The 17,880-nt window shown below is 26.1% G+C and overlaps 2 protein-coding genes and 1 non-coding gene across 3 annotated transcripts; all 3 read right to left on the bottom strand.

Moving 5' to 3' along the window:
- Window positions 1-2,922: 2,922 nt before the first annotated feature.
- LOC112801962 (large ribosomal subunit protein bL12c) lies at window positions 2,923-3,970 on the bottom strand. Its single transcript, XM_025844929.3, has one exon. It carries the CDS (start codon window positions 3,825-3,827, stop codon window positions 3,255-3,257), a length of 573 nt encoding a protein of 190 aa, XP_025700714.1. The 5' UTR covers window positions 3,828-3,970; the 3' UTR covers window positions 2,923-3,254.
- Window positions 3,971-4,006: 36 nt separating this feature from the next.
- Window positions 4,007-4,078, bottom strand: TRNAP-UGG (transfer RNA proline (anticodon UGG)). The gene has a single exon. It is a non-coding gene; the product is annotated as a tRNA-Pro (tRNA).
- A 3,255-nt stretch (window positions 4,079-7,333) lies between these two features.
- LOC112803760 (uncharacterized) lies at window positions 7,334-14,966 on the bottom strand. The gene is made up of 2 exons (XM_025847231.1): window positions 13,122-14,966; window positions 7,334-7,426 (listed from the first exon to the last, which is right to left on the bottom strand). Exons 1-2 carry the CDS (start codon window positions 14,964-14,966, stop codon window positions 7,334-7,336), a joined length of 1,938 nt encoding a protein of 645 aa, XP_025703016.1.
- Window positions 14,967-17,880: the final 2,914 nt, after the last annotated feature.

Here is a 17,880-nt window from a genome sequence, read left to right as displayed (position 1 = left end):
ATGTTTGACGCGTGATTGGGAGTGTGCAAATCGAACGGTCCGATTTGTATACCTATCAAGCCTCTAGTTAGACCGTCTGATTTCTTGATCATAGTCGTCACATTCTCGTGAAGCACTGTACACTCCCATAACCCGATTATACTTCATATTTCTCTCAATATCAAAATTTAAAAACTGTAAAGTGTGGAATTTGAAATGTGCTTTATTCGGTTATTCTTTTGACTCGATATTTTACTATAACCTCCCATAGTGGTTATGTGAGAATGGGTTACTAGCATATTTTTGATAACCAAATTATACATGTGCTCATTATTTTGAATTGCTGTTACTTGTTGAATCTTTTAGTCAATCGATTTTAGGGCATGTTTAGGATATAAGGTTGTGTTTCTTTATAAGTACAGGACATTGAGACAGGAATATAGATATGGATAAAGACATTATATTTAGAGACGCTGAATTATTGTATTTTGTGTCCATTCTGACAAGAAAGACACAGAAATACTAACAAGAGATACAATTTATTTTTTATTATTCTTATTAATTTTTTATAATTATGTTTTTTATTATTATATTTTTCTTTTCAAATTTTCTAAATAAAAAAACAGAATAAATTAGAATGTTATAATTTATTATAATTGATCACCAAATAAAATAAAAAACATTAATTTTTATATATCGAAGGAACTAGTTTTAGAACTTTTGTTAGTTAGGAATCAACAAGATGTCATTATTTTAAAGCTGCTAGTTTAGCGAATTTTTTTTTTGTATTGGTATCAACGCATAAGTGCTCATCTCTATCTGTAGACATTGCTTGATTAATGCAATCCTCTTGCTTCACAACCCTCCCTTCTGTCTCAATTGATCATGTCTAGACTTAATCCATGGTCAACGGCAAGTTCTTGGTACGATATGAGTTAGGACTCTTAGGTCTTTCATTCTCATCCCTTACTCACCTTTGAATCTATAAAAAAAAGTCTTTACCTTTTTCATAATAAGGTAAGCATCCAACTCTTGATCCAGAGCTACTACTTCAACAATTAACTGAGATCAGAAAGTTAGGTTAAAACGTCAACTTATACAAGGTCTTATCTAAGAAGATGAAAAAGAATTTCTGTCTTTAGAAGTTAACTCTTCTATTATTTGTGTCTTATTTTTAGTGTTTTATTTTATTTTGTTCTCAGAACAAAACACAGTTTAATGGACGGATTAGTTATAAATGTGTTATCTTTATTTAAAGTGTAGATAAATAAATAAGTCATACTTTTAAATAAAAATCTTTATGAAAAGATATTTTTGGTATTTTGAGTAGGTGGTACTAAAAAGAAAATTAAGAAGTTAGAGGAAAAAAATGAGAAGGAAAGTTGGGCCATGCCAATGGAAGAGCAGGGCAAATAGTAGCCCCTTCGACAATAGGCCTAGAGGTAGGAAAACAGCCGATCTGCTGACAGAATCAAATCTTTTCAAAATGAGAAAAGAGTGCTAATGAGTCTTAGCTCACATAGTATATTTTTCGATTCCTTCTCTATTTTAAAGGTTTAGGGTTCAAATTCTAGAAATTACAATTAAAAAAAATGTAATAAAATGTGTGAAGAGTGTGTGAATGTGTTATTTGTAAGAATTATCTAATCCATTAACCCAAAAAAAAGAAGAATAATAGCTCTACTCCGTGGTCCTAGACTACTTTTTTATTGTGAATTTGTGATATGTCAACCTAACTTGTTCTACAGTTACAAGCATCACATGATTCAATGAATAAAGAAGCCCAACATACACAAAGCCTAATAATATAAATAAGTTAAACAACATTCAGCTCCATCTGACCAAAAAACAAAAACACCTTTTGAATCTTGGATTTTTTTTCTTTTAAATTTTATTTAAAAACCCTAACGCAATGTAATAAAGATTTAAAAAAAAGTAATAAATGTAAATTAATCAAGTGGATAACTTATTCGTTCGTTTAAGTAAATGTTGGAGATTTGAATCCCATCTTATATATGTAGTAATTTATTAGTCAAGCAGACCCTTAAATAGAGTTTAAATTCGCAACAGATTAATCCTTATTCTATTAGGGAATAATGTGGACAACAAAAAATTTCTAAAAAAAAAATTGAATAAATGAAATTAAAAATAAAAACTTTAAAAATTCAACTAAAATTATATTTAACTCTAATTAAATTAAATCTAATAAAATAATTTATTATTTTAAATCATTAACCATTAAAATAATTGGTTGATTAAATGATAAATAAGAAAAACAAAAAATATTTAAAAAGCATCTCATTAAAAACCTCTTATCTATTTCATTTTTCAGTTTTAACTTTTTTTGTGATATCTTCCAATTTTAAAAAATAAAATTAATTCCTTATAAATCTAAATTTAAAAAATGGTTTGAGTTACTATATACATAAGCGTATACTTACTTGAGGAGAAGTGAACCAAATCAACTAACCACTCAACACACTTGGTCTAGTTTCAAATAATTTAACCCGTTAAAAAATATAAATCTATATAAGACTGTATTTGTTTTTGAGAATATGATAAAATAATACACTAAAAATAAGATATACATGATAAAAATATAAAAATTTGTTTATTTTATTTTATTTAGTAATAAATAAAATAAATTATAAAAATTTAATTTTTTTTTATTTTTTTATTTAAAAAAATTGAGATAAAAAATAAAATAATAAAAATAATATTATAAAAAATTAATAAAAATAATAAAAAATTTTATCTTTTTTATTAAAATAAACACAAAATAACTAATTTAATATCTTTAGATATATTGTCTCTCATATTTTTTTCGTCAAACATAATTTTATATTTTTATATTTTTTTAATATTGTACCTCTATAAACAAATGCAACCTAAATAACTTTTTTTTTAGACTAAAGTTTTGGATAAGGATATAACTCATGGATAAGTCAAAGACGAAATAATAGCACTATATATAGTAGAAGTGGAAAAAGGATGATAGATGATACACAAACTACCTACCATCGCCATACGTAAAATTCATTCTAATTGCATTGCATGTAGTTCTTTCAAATAATCCAATGATAATTTAAGACATATAGCGTAACCAAGAACAAAAAAGTGGGCCATATTTTTTTCAAATACTCAAAACTTCAAAAGTCATAAGAAAAATAGGATGATCCGTGATTAATTAATTAAATAACATCATTTTCCATAGCTATGAAAACAAAAATTAATGTGAAATTTAGAAATAGAAAAAAAAAAAAAAAAGAAACTAACTAAGCGATTGAGATCTTAGCACCAGCTTCTTCAAGTTGCTTCTTAGCTTCTTCAGCTTCTTCCTTCGAAACTCCTTCTTTGAACTTCTTCGGCAAACCTTCGATCAATTCCTTCGCTTCCTTCAGCGCCAAACTCGTCAATCCTCTCACCGCTTTGATTACTGCGATTCTCGCGTTGCTCGGAACATCCTCAATTACCACGTCGAACTCTGTTTTCTCCTCCACCGCAGCCGCGCTTTCTCCGCCGCTTGATGCGCCCGGTGCGGCCACCACGGCAGCAGGCGCGAACGACGCCGCGGATACGCCGAGCTTGTCCTGGAGATAGTCCACGAGAGTCTTGGCTTCTTCCAATGTGAGGCCGGAGATCTCGGCACCGAGGTTCTCGATCTTCTCCGGCGCTGAGACGGCGGAGATAGGGCCGAGTGAGGCGGCCCGGCGGGGGAGAGTGGTGGTGGCTGTTGTAGCGAAGGGGAAGTGGACGGTGGTGGTTTTGGAGACGGGGTGCGCAGGATAAGGAGAGGAGGGTGTAGGATAAGATAATGTTAGTGTTGAAAGTGCGGTCGTTGCTGCCATTGTTATTATCTTTTTCTTTAAAAAAAAAAGTTTCTTATTCTAGAAAAAAGAGAACGAGTTTGCAGTAGAAGAAGGAAGAACCGAAGAAGATAAAAGAGGATAAGGCAAATGCTGGTGCAATTGTGAAGTGATATTACGAGATTGCCCCATGGATATCCAATAAAACGGTTTTGATTAAAGGGGCATTCCGAGAATCGAACTCGGGACCTCTCGCACCCAAAGCGAGAATCATACCACTAGACCAAATGCCCAGGTGATTGTTCTCGTGTTACTATATTTGATAGCAAAAAAAAAACTATGCTAAGTTGGAACTTGATTAAATATGTGATATTTGTTACCCTGCAGTGACATGGAGTTTACCTGTTTAATATGTAATCCAAATTTATATATATGTTCTCTTTGGCAGAACCAAGAAGTAACAATAATATCCCTTCCTCAGTATGGAAAAATGCAAGCAGATACAACAAATATGAATACATATATGATATATCCTACCTAGGCCTTGGTGTTGAATAATATGCTTCTATAAATGACTAAATTCAGCATGTAATCCAATATTGAGGTATGCAAAATGAATGAGCAGCATGTATAACTAAAAGTGAGATTTATTACTCTAATATTTAACTTTTATTTAATTAGAATTTTATATTATTTTTAATTATTTATTAAAATAAAACAATTTTTTTAAAATGATATCAATTCTAATATACATTTTAATTCTAAATTGATTTATTTTTTAAAAATATAAAAAATAATTCTCCAAAAATACTTTATTGAAATTCTCTAAATATGGCCCATGATTATTCATATTTTATGCACAAGCTAGATGCCGACGAGTAATGACCAATGAATTACATAACCTCGTGATTAATTTGATGGAACCGCTACTCCTCATCTATCATCTATTCTATTTTATATTCTCTCTTCAGAAGATTAGAATCTTCTCCTCTATAACCATTATTTTGCTTATCATAGCTTCTAAAATCTATAGGAAGTGGGGAGGTAGCCAGGTAGGCATAAGATTTGGCAATAACCTGTGTCAGCATCATATTGGATTAACTATTTATTTATTTATTTATTTGCGGCGTATGATTTTGGTCATGTAGTCATCTAGAGGCTTTAGACTCTTCAACCAAACAGATGCAGATAAAAAATTATATGCAGTAAAAGAATTATCTCTAAATAAACTATAGATGCAAAGATAGAAAAATTAAAAAGTTATTTTGTGATCGTCTTCTTACCGTCCGTATTATCTCACCATTTTTGTAACGAATTGTGGGCCTGAGTCTGCTTTGGGCTTAAAAATAGTTATGACCTTCCACAAAAAATGGACAATCCTTTTGTTATTATTATATTTTTATATATAAACTTTTAACATTGAATCAGCCCATGTATAGATAAGGGTGAGTTCTACCCAACCCCCTCTAAATCAACATGTAAATTACCCCTTATGACATGGCATGTTTTAATTGGATGTTTAGTTTTAGTTTGAGTTAATTTATCTTGATAAGAGTTAATATATTAACTACAGTAGAGTAACTTTGTAATTAAATATTTTTATAAGAGGGAAGAATATATAATTTCTGTAAACATTAAAAAGTAAAGTTATATTTCTCATCATTGTTCAGAAGCTCAATGCCCATTTTTTCATTCCTCTCTGAAATTGAAAGAAAAAATAACTCAACCTGTACCTCACTCGTCTTGCTTAGGGTGTGTTTGGCAAACGCGTTGGAGAGCAAAGAAGTACATTTGAACTTCTTGAAAGTTTCACTTTTATGTTTGGCCATTTTTATCTTCCTGAACGCAGAATTGATTCTGCTTATGAAAGCACGTTCATGAGAAGCTAAAATTTGTAGCCTCTGCGTTTCATGGTTACTTATTATCCTTGGAAAATTAGATGAAAAATTTATTTCTTTTTTACCAACCCTACTCTTTATTTTCTTCTTTGAAAAGGATACCAGTAACTTTTACCTTAACAATAAGTCTTTGTAGTTCTTCCTACTTCTTCATAATTGTTCGTTCTAATTTATTTTTTCATTAAAATAGTTCAGATTTGTTTTAATCACCAGCAAATTGAATATTTTAATTTTTTTATTTTTAGTACTCATTTTTATATTTTAATTTTTATATTTTTTATTATATTTTTTATTTATATGATAAATATTTTTATATTATTTATGTAGTGTTCTGATTTCTTATGTTATATTTTTGAGTTTTTTTATCATTTACTATACTATTTTTTATATGTATATTTTTTATGAAATCTTTTTTTTTTATTTTTGTTTGGCTTTGTTCATATGATTTTTTATTTATTTTATTGTCTTTCTTTTATTCATATGACAAATGTTGTTGACTTCTTTTATGATATTTTTATTATTTTTTTACTCATATGAATTCTTTTTTTTTTCCTATCCTTTACTGCATTGTATTTAGGTTGTGTATAAAATTTTTTTATTTTTTTATTTGATTTTATTCATACAAATTTTATTTATTTTTTATTGTATTTTTTTGTTCATATGATATATATTGTTGATTTTATGGAATTTTTATTATTTTTTATCTGTATGATTTTTTTCCATTTTTTGATGTACTCTATTTTTGTTTTGTATTAATTTTTATATTCTTTATTCTGACCTTGTAAAATTTGTAATTATAATTATTATATATTACGTTTATTATCAAAATTTTGTATAATATAAATTATGATCCTATAAAAAAGGATAAAATAAATAAAAAATTAATTATAAGTAACAATAAAGCCATAAATAATGAAAATTTATAGTCCAAAATAATACTAAATTAAAGAGTACTAACAGTACTAAAAAAATTATAAAATATTTTTTTTGTTTGACATTATAAAATTTATAGTACTCTCTTTCATATTTTTATTTTTTATTGTATTTATTTTATTTATATGATAAATATTTTTTATATTATTTTTATTAGTGTTCTGATTTTACATATATATAAAAAAATTATTTAAACTGATGTCTCTTTTAGTAATTTTTCATCTAAAAATAATTTTGAGTAGTATAATCCAAACAACAATTATTTTACTACAATCAATTTTGATATAAAGATTGCCAAAAATAAATCACGTTAATCCAAACTAACTTTTCATCAAAATCAATTTTACAAAAATCAATTTTATGCAAACTCTCGTTTACAAACGGTAATCCAAACAATACTTAGTCACCTAACGTGCTCCATATCTACGTCCTATATCAAGATCATCTCATGATGATAACCTGAAATTATATTATGTTGGCATAATAGCTTACTAAAATAGTAACCATTCACGCAGACAATGAACAAATGATCTGAACAAGTGGCCCACGGATAAACTCGCGTTGATGAATTTTTCACCGTTGTAGATCACCAATGGCTGTACTGCGTCAATATATTCTTCAATTTCAATTAGGAAACAGAGAGCAAGTGCGATGGTTTCAATTGAAGGACAATTCTGGGGGAATGACACTGACACTCCGTCATCTTCTTCCTGATGCTCAAACCATGCTAGAATTTCTTTCCTTAAGGATCAACATTTGCAAGAAGTCTTCACGATTTTGGGTAGCTGATTCTGCAAAGCCACAACATGCCTTTGATATAACATTATCAGTTGAAAACAAGAGTTCATTTGTTCGGAGCATGATTTGGGGAAGAAACAAAAATTGAATTTTTAATAGTTTAGTAAATTATACAATTATCCATTTTAGGCTATAATTTAATTATCAATAGTTTAACTATAGTTAACATAATCACCAATTAGAGAGTGACATGTCACAGAGGGTAATATACATGTTATTATCGGAAGGGTAGAGTAGAATTTACCATAGATAAGATGGTTTTCGTTTTTCTTGCAACTCTATATATCTATACCTTTTATATTGTTAATCACATATCATAGTTTGCTTCTATGTATATAGTAATAAACACTAGTGTAAAGTCATGGTTTAATTTACAAACTTTATAGTGTTTATAATATGCTGTCAACTTGCAATACTATAGTGCCTTGTAATCTATGACATTATATTTGGTTTGGATTGGAAATGGCCTATGAATTTATATTTTGACGACTAGTTAAAAAAGATTTTTAATGTTGTCATCTCTTTTCTAAAATTTAATTTGGTAAAAACTTTTAAAAATATGATTAGACTTTTTAAAAGCATAAACATTTCGTTTTATATTTAGTAACTAAAAAAATCATCTACTTACAGTCTTTAAATAATAGGTATGTTTTTAAAAGCACTTTAAAAAATATTTTTTTTAAAATTAATTTATGTTTATTAAAATTAAAAAGTTTAATATAATATCGTACAAAATATTTATTTTTATATTTATATCTATTATAATTTTTTAAATTTTAAAATTATTTTATTAAACATAATTGTTGGTGCTTATTTATTAAAAGTTATTTTTAGTTTGATTTATCAAATATATATTTTATAATTTTTAAAAAGCTACCATTCATTAGATATGGTACAACACACAAGAGCTACGTACAAACTTACAAATACCTCACTCAAGAAGAAAAAAGTCATGATCACTCTTAATGTGGTAATATATGAAGATCATTTTTCCTTTTAAAAAGGCAAAAGAGTAAGTTTACAACAAAAAAGGTTCAATAAGAATTAAATTTTAGATATAGAAATAATTCTGATACTATATTATGATATTATTATTTTTAAATAATTTAACTTTATATATAGGAAAAGACACATGAATAATTATATCTCTAATATATTTTTTTATGCAAGAATATTTTTTTAGATTTGTGTAAATTTTTAGCATAAAATTTCTTTTTCTATCAAGGTGAAAGATAATATATACGTGTGTGTGCTTTTTTTTATATACTAAGGTGAATCAAAGTGAAATATAATATATATGTGTGATTTGTTTGATGAGAATATATAGTATTCTAATTCATGATGACAAAAAAGTTAAGTAGATCTAATTTAAAATTTTTAAAAAGAAATGAGAGTTATTTTCAAAAAATTATTCTAAGTTACTTGGTGATACAGTAATCTAGGAGGTACCCTATAAATTCTTTACCTAGTATAACAAACTTTAAAATGCTACTTGCTCATACTTTGATACTGATAATAGCATATATCTATCATTATAAAAAAAAATTTTTTCACGGGTAAGCAAGGACTTCATACCATAATTGTTGAAAGATTTGATGAGGTTGTGTTGTTTGATCCTCTTTCATATATATGAGCTATGATCAGCTAAGCATCATTCATAATATAGTTTGGTCTAATCTAATAAGAAAAAAAAATCACTTACAACGGGATTGAGTTTTAAAATTAAAAAAATCCAATTTTCGTTCACACTGAAATACCTTTTCACATTTAAAAAAAAAAATATCACTCTTTTCACTCAATGCGAAAAACTATTTTTTGCCATCTACAAAAAGTAAACCCCATCATTTTTTATTCAATATTTTTCATCCCTATTTTTACAAATAACACAAAAAAAACTTCTATATTCAAAATTTTCAGCCGATCTTTGATACTTTAGATTTGTCAAGTGGTATATATATATAAAGTAATCTAACAACTAACAATTTTAACATGGCTTCAATCTCATATAAGAAATTAATAATTAGATCTAACTCACCAATTATAAAAATTAATTTAAAAAATAAAAATTACCTAATATATTCATAAAGATCATCAAAATCTCATATTTAGATCACGAGAGTAATATAGGTTAAAAGAAAGTAAGAAGTTAAACTTAGTATATCTCATGAGCTACGTACGTACGATAAATTAAAAAGTAAAAATATATGTTATTCTTTGACTCTTGCACCACAGCCACATCATATCATTAGTGAGTAGTGTTCATCGTAATTATTATTAAGAAAATACTGATATTAAAATGGTATTTATTACAAAAGAATGTATATATATCTTAAATTATTTCTTTAATTAAGAAAATAAATAGAATGCGTATTTAATTGTTAAAAAATACGAATGTCAAAATAATATTTATTATATATAAAGGGTGTATATACAGCGGAATTGTATCTTTAATGTTCACCATACCCTTAAAACTTTTACTAACATATAAAATTTATTTAAAGTGATGATTATTATTTAGTTTTTCTTTTCCCTCAAGGTTATCAACTTATTTCTCATTATATATATATGTCGATCAGATCGATTAATCATTTTTAAATGTAATAATCGGGTTTATTCTCTAAAATAATATATAATTTCTTTTATCATCCATGCACCTTTATCATCATCAACTGAAATTTAACTGGATGAGCAAATTAAATATGTACGTTTAACTGTTTAAGGGTATATCGATCCATCACTATACTATCTAAACATTGTTAAGTCACTTAAGTGGCACGTTTGTACAAACTTTATAATAAAGCACTTATTGCGGCAGAATAAAAACAGCCGTCCGTGCCGTCCTACTATTTAGCACTATATATATATATATATATATATATATATATATATATATATATATATATATATATATATATATAATTTTTACGTTAAAATCGAAATATATATTATAGTAATGGATCCAAAAAATTTTAGTAGTATAGACAAAAATATACTAAAATAAACTTTGGTAAACATTATTATTTATATCTATAAGTCTATAACAATATATAATACCAATACATAGGTTTGGTGTCTAAAATTCTTTTTCAATTTTCTTCTTCCTAATAATCTATCCAACTGTATTTTAGTTATTCTATATTAAAAAACTTCCACTACTTTATCTACTCTTTTATCATATGCATTTACTTCTCTCTTATCTTAATTAATTCACACAATCACAAAACTTCTACAATTATTTCTTTCCTCTCTTACTATCTATCGTATCAAGTTATTGTTATTGCATAATTAAAAAATTGTTTTTCTTTTCTTATTCATCTTCTCTTACATCCTTCTCATTTTACTTAAATATAACATAAAACCTTATATAAGGATAATTGGTGTCTAAATTTAAGTTCTAATATTTCTCCTAAAGAAAGGTTTATTATTAAAAAATTCTTTCATTAGTTACGTTAAAAAAAATTCTATCCATTTTTTCACAATAATCTCATTAAGATTTTTGTATTGAATGTAAATTATTGTTGCAGATTTTTATTATTTGAATATGTTTTTTTAAAAAAATAAAATAGTTTAATAGGAATAATTTTTTAAAAAATAAATTTATACAGAATAATTTTTTTCTTATCATACTCTTCTAATATATTCTAGATACTTATATAGTATATATTGTCAATTGGTATCTAAATTTAAGTTCTAATATTACACAAGAGGAGTTTATTATTAAAAAAATTTCTTCCATACATTCGTCAGTTACGTTGAATAAAAAAAACTTTCATATATTTTTTCACAGCAACTTTATTAAGAGTTTTCTATTGGAGGTAAATTATTCATGCGGATTTTTTTATTATGAATATGCTTTTAAAAGAATAAAAGTAAAATAGTTTAACAGATAATATTTTTTTGAAAAAATTTACACAGCATAATTTTTGTCCAATGTATCAGAATTCATTTTACATATAATATTCATTCATTTGAGTTCATTCATAGAGTACCTTATAAAAATTATATTTAAGTAAATTTTTTTATCTTATAACCATTTTATATTTTGACATTTAAAATTTTGTATTTTTATTTTTATATTTTATTTTAATTCTGTTAATAAAAAAGTATTAACATTTGTTTTAATGTTTAACTTTTAGGATAAATAAAAAGATGAGATCTTTTTTATAAATTTGATCATTAAATTATAGAACAGGTTATTAAGTTTATTTCTTGACTATAAAAATATATATAATTCACTCTTAAATGTAATCAAAATAAATATATATTTATTTATTTTTTAAATTTTACATTAATTATTAAAATCATGATATAATGGATATATTCTTATAAAAAAAATGAAAATGACTTTACAACTATTTTTTGTTGTTGGAAGAAAACATGACTCAAAGGCTATAGAGTATAATTTAAACAACTATAGATAAGTAATATAAGTAATAAAAAATGGACAAAAAATTTAATTTTTTTGTCATTTGGTATAAAATAAATATAATAAAATAAATCATTATTCTCATACATAATGACATAAAATTTAACATTATCCTTTTCTAGAACCATCTATTTTTTTTTTAATTTTTATCCTTATTTTTATACTTTATTTTAATTTTATTAAAGCAAAAAGAACTAATGGCATTTAATTTTAATTTTTAACTTTTATCATAAATGAAAATATGTGACTTTGAAGGTATTACCGTATTAGATAATAAAATAAAAAACTCATAATAAAAAAAGTTAAATTTATTCATTCGTTATATTTATAGAAGTGTAAATGATTCACATAAGAGTTACGAAAATTTTTTTTGAACTTTTACTTTTAAAATAGTATTCATTTCTGATGTAATAATTATGAACTAATATATGTTAGTAACTAATTGTGATTGAAGAAAAGATAGAAAGATAATAAATACAGAGGAAAGAAGAGAGAACAAGTTAATATAAGAGTGGTAATAATAAGAATAAAGATAATTTTAAATGTTGAATATAAAATTATAAGAAGTAAAATTTTTTTAGCTAATAAAATTATGCGATAAAAAGAGTGATTTAAATATAAATTTTCATATCTGCTTCAAATTAAATATAATTGAGAAATAAATAAATTTACAAATATTTATAAATTTTTATCTTCATTGTTACACATAGTAACAACATAATCAGTGGCGGAACCAGAAATTTCATAAGAGGGGGGCCAATTAAATATAAAATATAACAAAAAATTAACAAAATATGATTTGTAGCATATATATCAAAAAAGTAATTATATTATATAAAAGTCAATGTTCAACTACATACTTTAAGATTTTGATATTTTTAAACTTGCTCGACGATGCTTCATGGAACTAAAATCATCAATTATCATCTCTGAAGTGAATTTTGAAGCAATTTCCTTTTCAATATATACAATCATACAATCTGCTAAAAATTCATCTTCCATCTTGTTTCGAAGCCTTGTTTTAATAATCTTAATAGCTGAAAAGGCCCGTTCAGTTGTTGCTGTTGTCACAGGAAGAGTCAAAACAAGACGAATTAATCTATCAATTAAAGGATATATATTTGATTTTCCTGTCTCTGTCAATTTTTGACACAATTCAGCAAGAGTAGACAAATTCTGAAAATCTGGAGCTTTAACCACATCAAGTTCATAATGTTGTAACTCATAATCCAATTGAATCTTTTCTTGCTCAGAAAAATATAAAGAATAGAAATTCTTTACAAGATTGCATATGTTGCAAACACTGAATAACTTGAAAGCATCTTTAGGATCTAGAGATGTACTCAGTATGAGGAGCTCGGTTGCTTGCTCACTAAATCTACTATTTAGCTCTTTCAATTGAAAATCTATCACGCTAGTAAAAATGTCAACACGATAGTGGTGTTCAACAGTGACAACATCCTTTTTACGACGAGACCGAATTATGTCACTAAAAGAAGCACCTATATCAGGTATCTGAATAGCATGATCATTGCAGAAAGAACTAACTTTCTCCAAAAGTGCTCCCCAACTACTATCTCTTAACTGTTGAATCAATGACTTTGTACTAGAAACCAGATGCATAGCATTCAAAATGTCTTGAGATTTTTGTTGCAATGCTTGACAAAGTTTATCAGTGATTCCCATGATTTCTTTCATCATATGCAAAATGAAAACAAAATCAAATGATAATAAAGATTTAAGAGCATAAGTAGCATCACCACGTTGAGAATATGTAGATCCATTAGTAGCCAAATCTTCCAGAACTGAAGTTGTTGCTCCAAACATACGTAAAAGGCTACAAATTGAGTTGAAGTGAGAGCTCCACCTGGTATCTCCTGATCTTTTTAATGTGCCAATTTGATTTGCTCCTCTTCCTGTTTCAATTTGCTTAGTTGCAACTAAATGGGAAATTTCAGTTGCATAAGCAGATCGTAATTCATCATTGCGTTTGCAAGAAGAGCACACAACATTGATAATATTACTCAAACTTTGGAAAAAAGCATGAACATCAACAACTTCTTTAGCCGCAGCAACAAGAGCTAGCTGTAATTGATGAGCAAAGCAATGAACATAATATGCATAAGGACATTCTTGAATAATTAAAGCTTGTAACCCTTTCCACTCTCCACGCATATTACTAGCTCCGTCATACCCTTGACCTCGAACATTTTGAATGTTGAGATTGTGATGAGATAATGCAGAACGAATCTCTTGTTTTAGAGTAGCAGAAGTAGTATCTTTGACATGAACAACATCTATTAGCCTTTCTTTGACAAATCCATGCTTATCAACAAATCTAACAACAGGTGCCATTTGTTCTCTTCTAGATTCATCTCTAGCTTCATCAACAATCAAACAAAATTTTGCATTACCAATCTCATTGCGAATTTCATTTTGCACTTTTCTAGCAAAAACATGTAAAATTTCCTTTTGAATAGAAGGTGATGTGTATATTGCATTTTGAGGAGCATTATCCAAAACAACTGCATCCACTTCTTTATTGTAAGAAGCTAATAATTTTAACATTTCAAGAAAATTTCCTCGATTCTGAGACTCATGACTCTCGTCATGTCCCCTAAAAGCACAAGCTTGAAACGTTAACCATTTGACAGTATCAATAGAGGCTTTAAGACGCAATCTATTGCTTAAAACTTGTTGTGAGCTTTGCTTAGCCAATACTTTGTCAATGTGACATAATTGATTAAGCAAATCTTTACAAGACTTAACAGCAATATTATGAGGAGAATTAAGAGATTTACCCACATGAGATAAAAATGCACAATCCTTTCCATTATTCACTTTTTTCCAATTGCGAAATCCTCCTGATGTGAATGGACTTGATTTTCTAGAAAATAAATAGCATGGAAGACAAAATGCAGCATCCACTTCTGGCGAATATTCTAGCCAAGAAAAACTCTTAAACCAATGAGCTTTGAAACGACGAGGATGACTTTCTAGACCAGAAAGAGGGTACTCATCCATAATAAATTGATATGGTCCAAACTTTATGTATGCTCTACGGATTTCATCTTGTTGATTGATAGGATAATTCCAAATTTGCGGACGCTTTCCGGGATCACGCATCAATGTATCAATATTAACTTGATCTATTTCAGTCCTTGCTATTTTGGAAGCAGGGGGTTGAATATCTTGCTCAACAAGTTGTGTCACAGGTTGTTCAATAATATTTTGAACATTACTCAAAGAATCTGAAGCTGAATTTTGTTCATCATATATTCTCTCTTTTCTCTTGAAAAATGAGTGAATTGTTTTCATCTTTGACATTTTTAACTTAACTTGAACTATCTAACAAAAAAAAAACAAAAATAATTGCATATATATTATTTTCTTAAAAAAAAATATTAAACCTATTGAGCAATAACAAATAATTTTAGAAACACAAATATATAATAACCAAAAATAAAGTTATTGATTTACCTGATTATTTTTTGTTCCAAGTCTCACAAAAAAATAATTCTATTGAGTTTTGTCTTCACTTCAATCTTTGAACACTGTCCATTATAAAAAAAAAATAAATTAATTATTTTAAATAAATAATGTAAATAATACTTGACATTGTCATTAACTTAAAAAAATTGAAATATACCTCTTTGAATCTTTGTTGTGCATTCAATGGTTAATATTTTGTTGTTCACTTCTCTTCAATGGTTTTTCTTCATATGTCTTGTTTTGGTATGGAAAGAAAATTAGAATGAGAAGAGTAGAAGACCAAAAGTTTGGGAATCACTAAAAGAGAGAGAAAAGTGGCGCTATGCCTATGATAGTTTGAAACAAATATTTGAAAAATGTACTAGGGTTACTTTAATTAATAGTATGGGCTTGGGCTAGTATAATAGAACCATTTTTATTAATTATTAGAATGGGCTATTTGTTAACAAGAGCAACAATAATTCAAATATCTAATACATTTTTTAGTTTTTTTAATTTATAAAATTTTGTAAGTTATATTTTTTTTAATATTATATATAAAAAAATTTAATATTATTAATTATTACTATTTACTATTTTTTTTAAAAAAATTTGGGGGGGACCATGGCCACCTTAGGTCCCCCCGTGGATCCGCCACTGAACATAATGATTTTAGTATTATATATAAATTAATTTACATTCAATTATTCTATATATTAAAGAAATTAAATAACTAATAAATTTTTTTATTTTTTATCTAATTATTCTATACAAAATTTAAAATGCTTGATATCTTAATTTTTTTAAATAATAAAATATGACTTAACAAGTAAGTATAAAAAATAAGTATCATTATAATAGTTATAGATCTAGATATCTAAATCAAACAATAAAAATAATTCTTTTAACAAATTTTTAACAACTCAAAAGTTAACACAATGAATATGTATGGATCACAGTGATCAACAAAAATGAGAGCTGCGATAATAGTAATATGATATGGTCGTAATTGATTGCGGTCGGGGTTAATAGAAGAAGAAAATAAAAAATGAGAATAAAACAAGGCAATATCATAACGACGGTAAGACAATAATAGTTATACATGTAAAAAAATAATAAGAAAAAATAATAGTGTATAATATGATGAGATGATATAATCAAAATAAAAATTAATAATTTTAAAACAATAATAAAATTAAAGACAATTAAAGATATTCAATATAAGATTAAAGAAATATTTATTTATTTATTAGAATTATGTATTAAAAAAAATTTTAAATATGAATATAAATTTTTAAATTTATTTTAAATTAAATTGGATTGAAAAATAAATAAATTTAATATATAAAAAACTGTAAATAATGTTAATAAATGTTTATCTTGACTTTGTTATACATAATAATAACAATTTTTTTAATTATTTAATTTAAATTTATTTATTTTATACTTTTTATATATATTAAATAACTTAAAATATTTTTTTTATAATTTATTTTTTAATTATTCATATTAAATTTATAATTTTAGAAATAAAAATATAAAAATATTTGAACAAAGTATCGTTTTTATTCCCAACGTTTGGGGTAAGTCTCAAATTTGTCCCTAACGTTTCAATCGTTCTATTTAAGTCCCTAACGTTTCAAAATTGACTCAATTTTGTCCTGCTGTTAGGGATCTGTTAACAGAATTGACGGCGGGACACAATTGAGACGATTTTGAAACGTTAAGGTTTAAATAGGACGAAAACGTTTGGGACAAAAATGATACATAAAAATAAATTTTAATTTAATTTTATCTTTCAATAATATCAATTTTTTTTACTGTACATAGTATTCAATTATTTTTTAATTACATCTAAGTAAATTATATTTAATTACATTACTTTCATTTTAAATAAATTTATTTTTTTATAGTTTTAAAGAATTTTGATACATTAGAGACAAAAAGTATAACTTATATTTTATTGTATATATATATTTTGTCTTTTTTACAAGTTTATATATTAGTCATTCTACAAATATTTCATGATAATTAAAAATTTTTAAGAGTAAAATTATAAAAAAATAAATTTATTTAAAATGAAAGTAATATGATTAAGTGTAATTTACTTAGATGTAATTAAAATATAATTGAATACTATGTACAGTAAAAAATTGATATTATTGAAAGATAAAATTAAATTAAAATTTATTTTTATGTATCGTTTTTGTCCTCAACATTTTCGTCCTATTTAAGTTCCTAACGTTTTAAAATCGTCTCAATTTTGTCCCGCCGTCACTTCTGTTAACAGATTCCTAACAGTAGGACAACATTAAGTCAATTTTGAAACGTTAGGAACTTAAATAGGACGATTGAAACGTTAGGAATAAATTTTAAAACTTACCCCAAACGTTGGGATAAAAATGATACTTTACTCAAAATATTTTTTTAACTCAATAGAAAAGCAGCTGAACAGACACGGCAATGCCTGTTGAGCCACTAGTTATATATAATGAGAATGTGAAAACTGAAAAGAGACAGTGCACAACTTTTTTTCAAGAGTAAAAGTCTTTTTCGGTCCTTAACCATT

The sequence above is a fragment of the Arachis hypogaea genome, chromosome 5 (genome assembly GCF_003086295.3).
Source record: "Arachis hypogaea cultivar Tifrunner chromosome 5, arahy.Tifrunner.gnm2.J5K5, whole genome shotgun sequence".
Lineage (NCBI taxonomy): Eukaryota > Viridiplantae > Streptophyta > Magnoliopsida > Fabales > Fabaceae > Arachis > Arachis hypogaea.
This window is presented reverse-complemented; position numbering and strand designations above follow the sequence as displayed.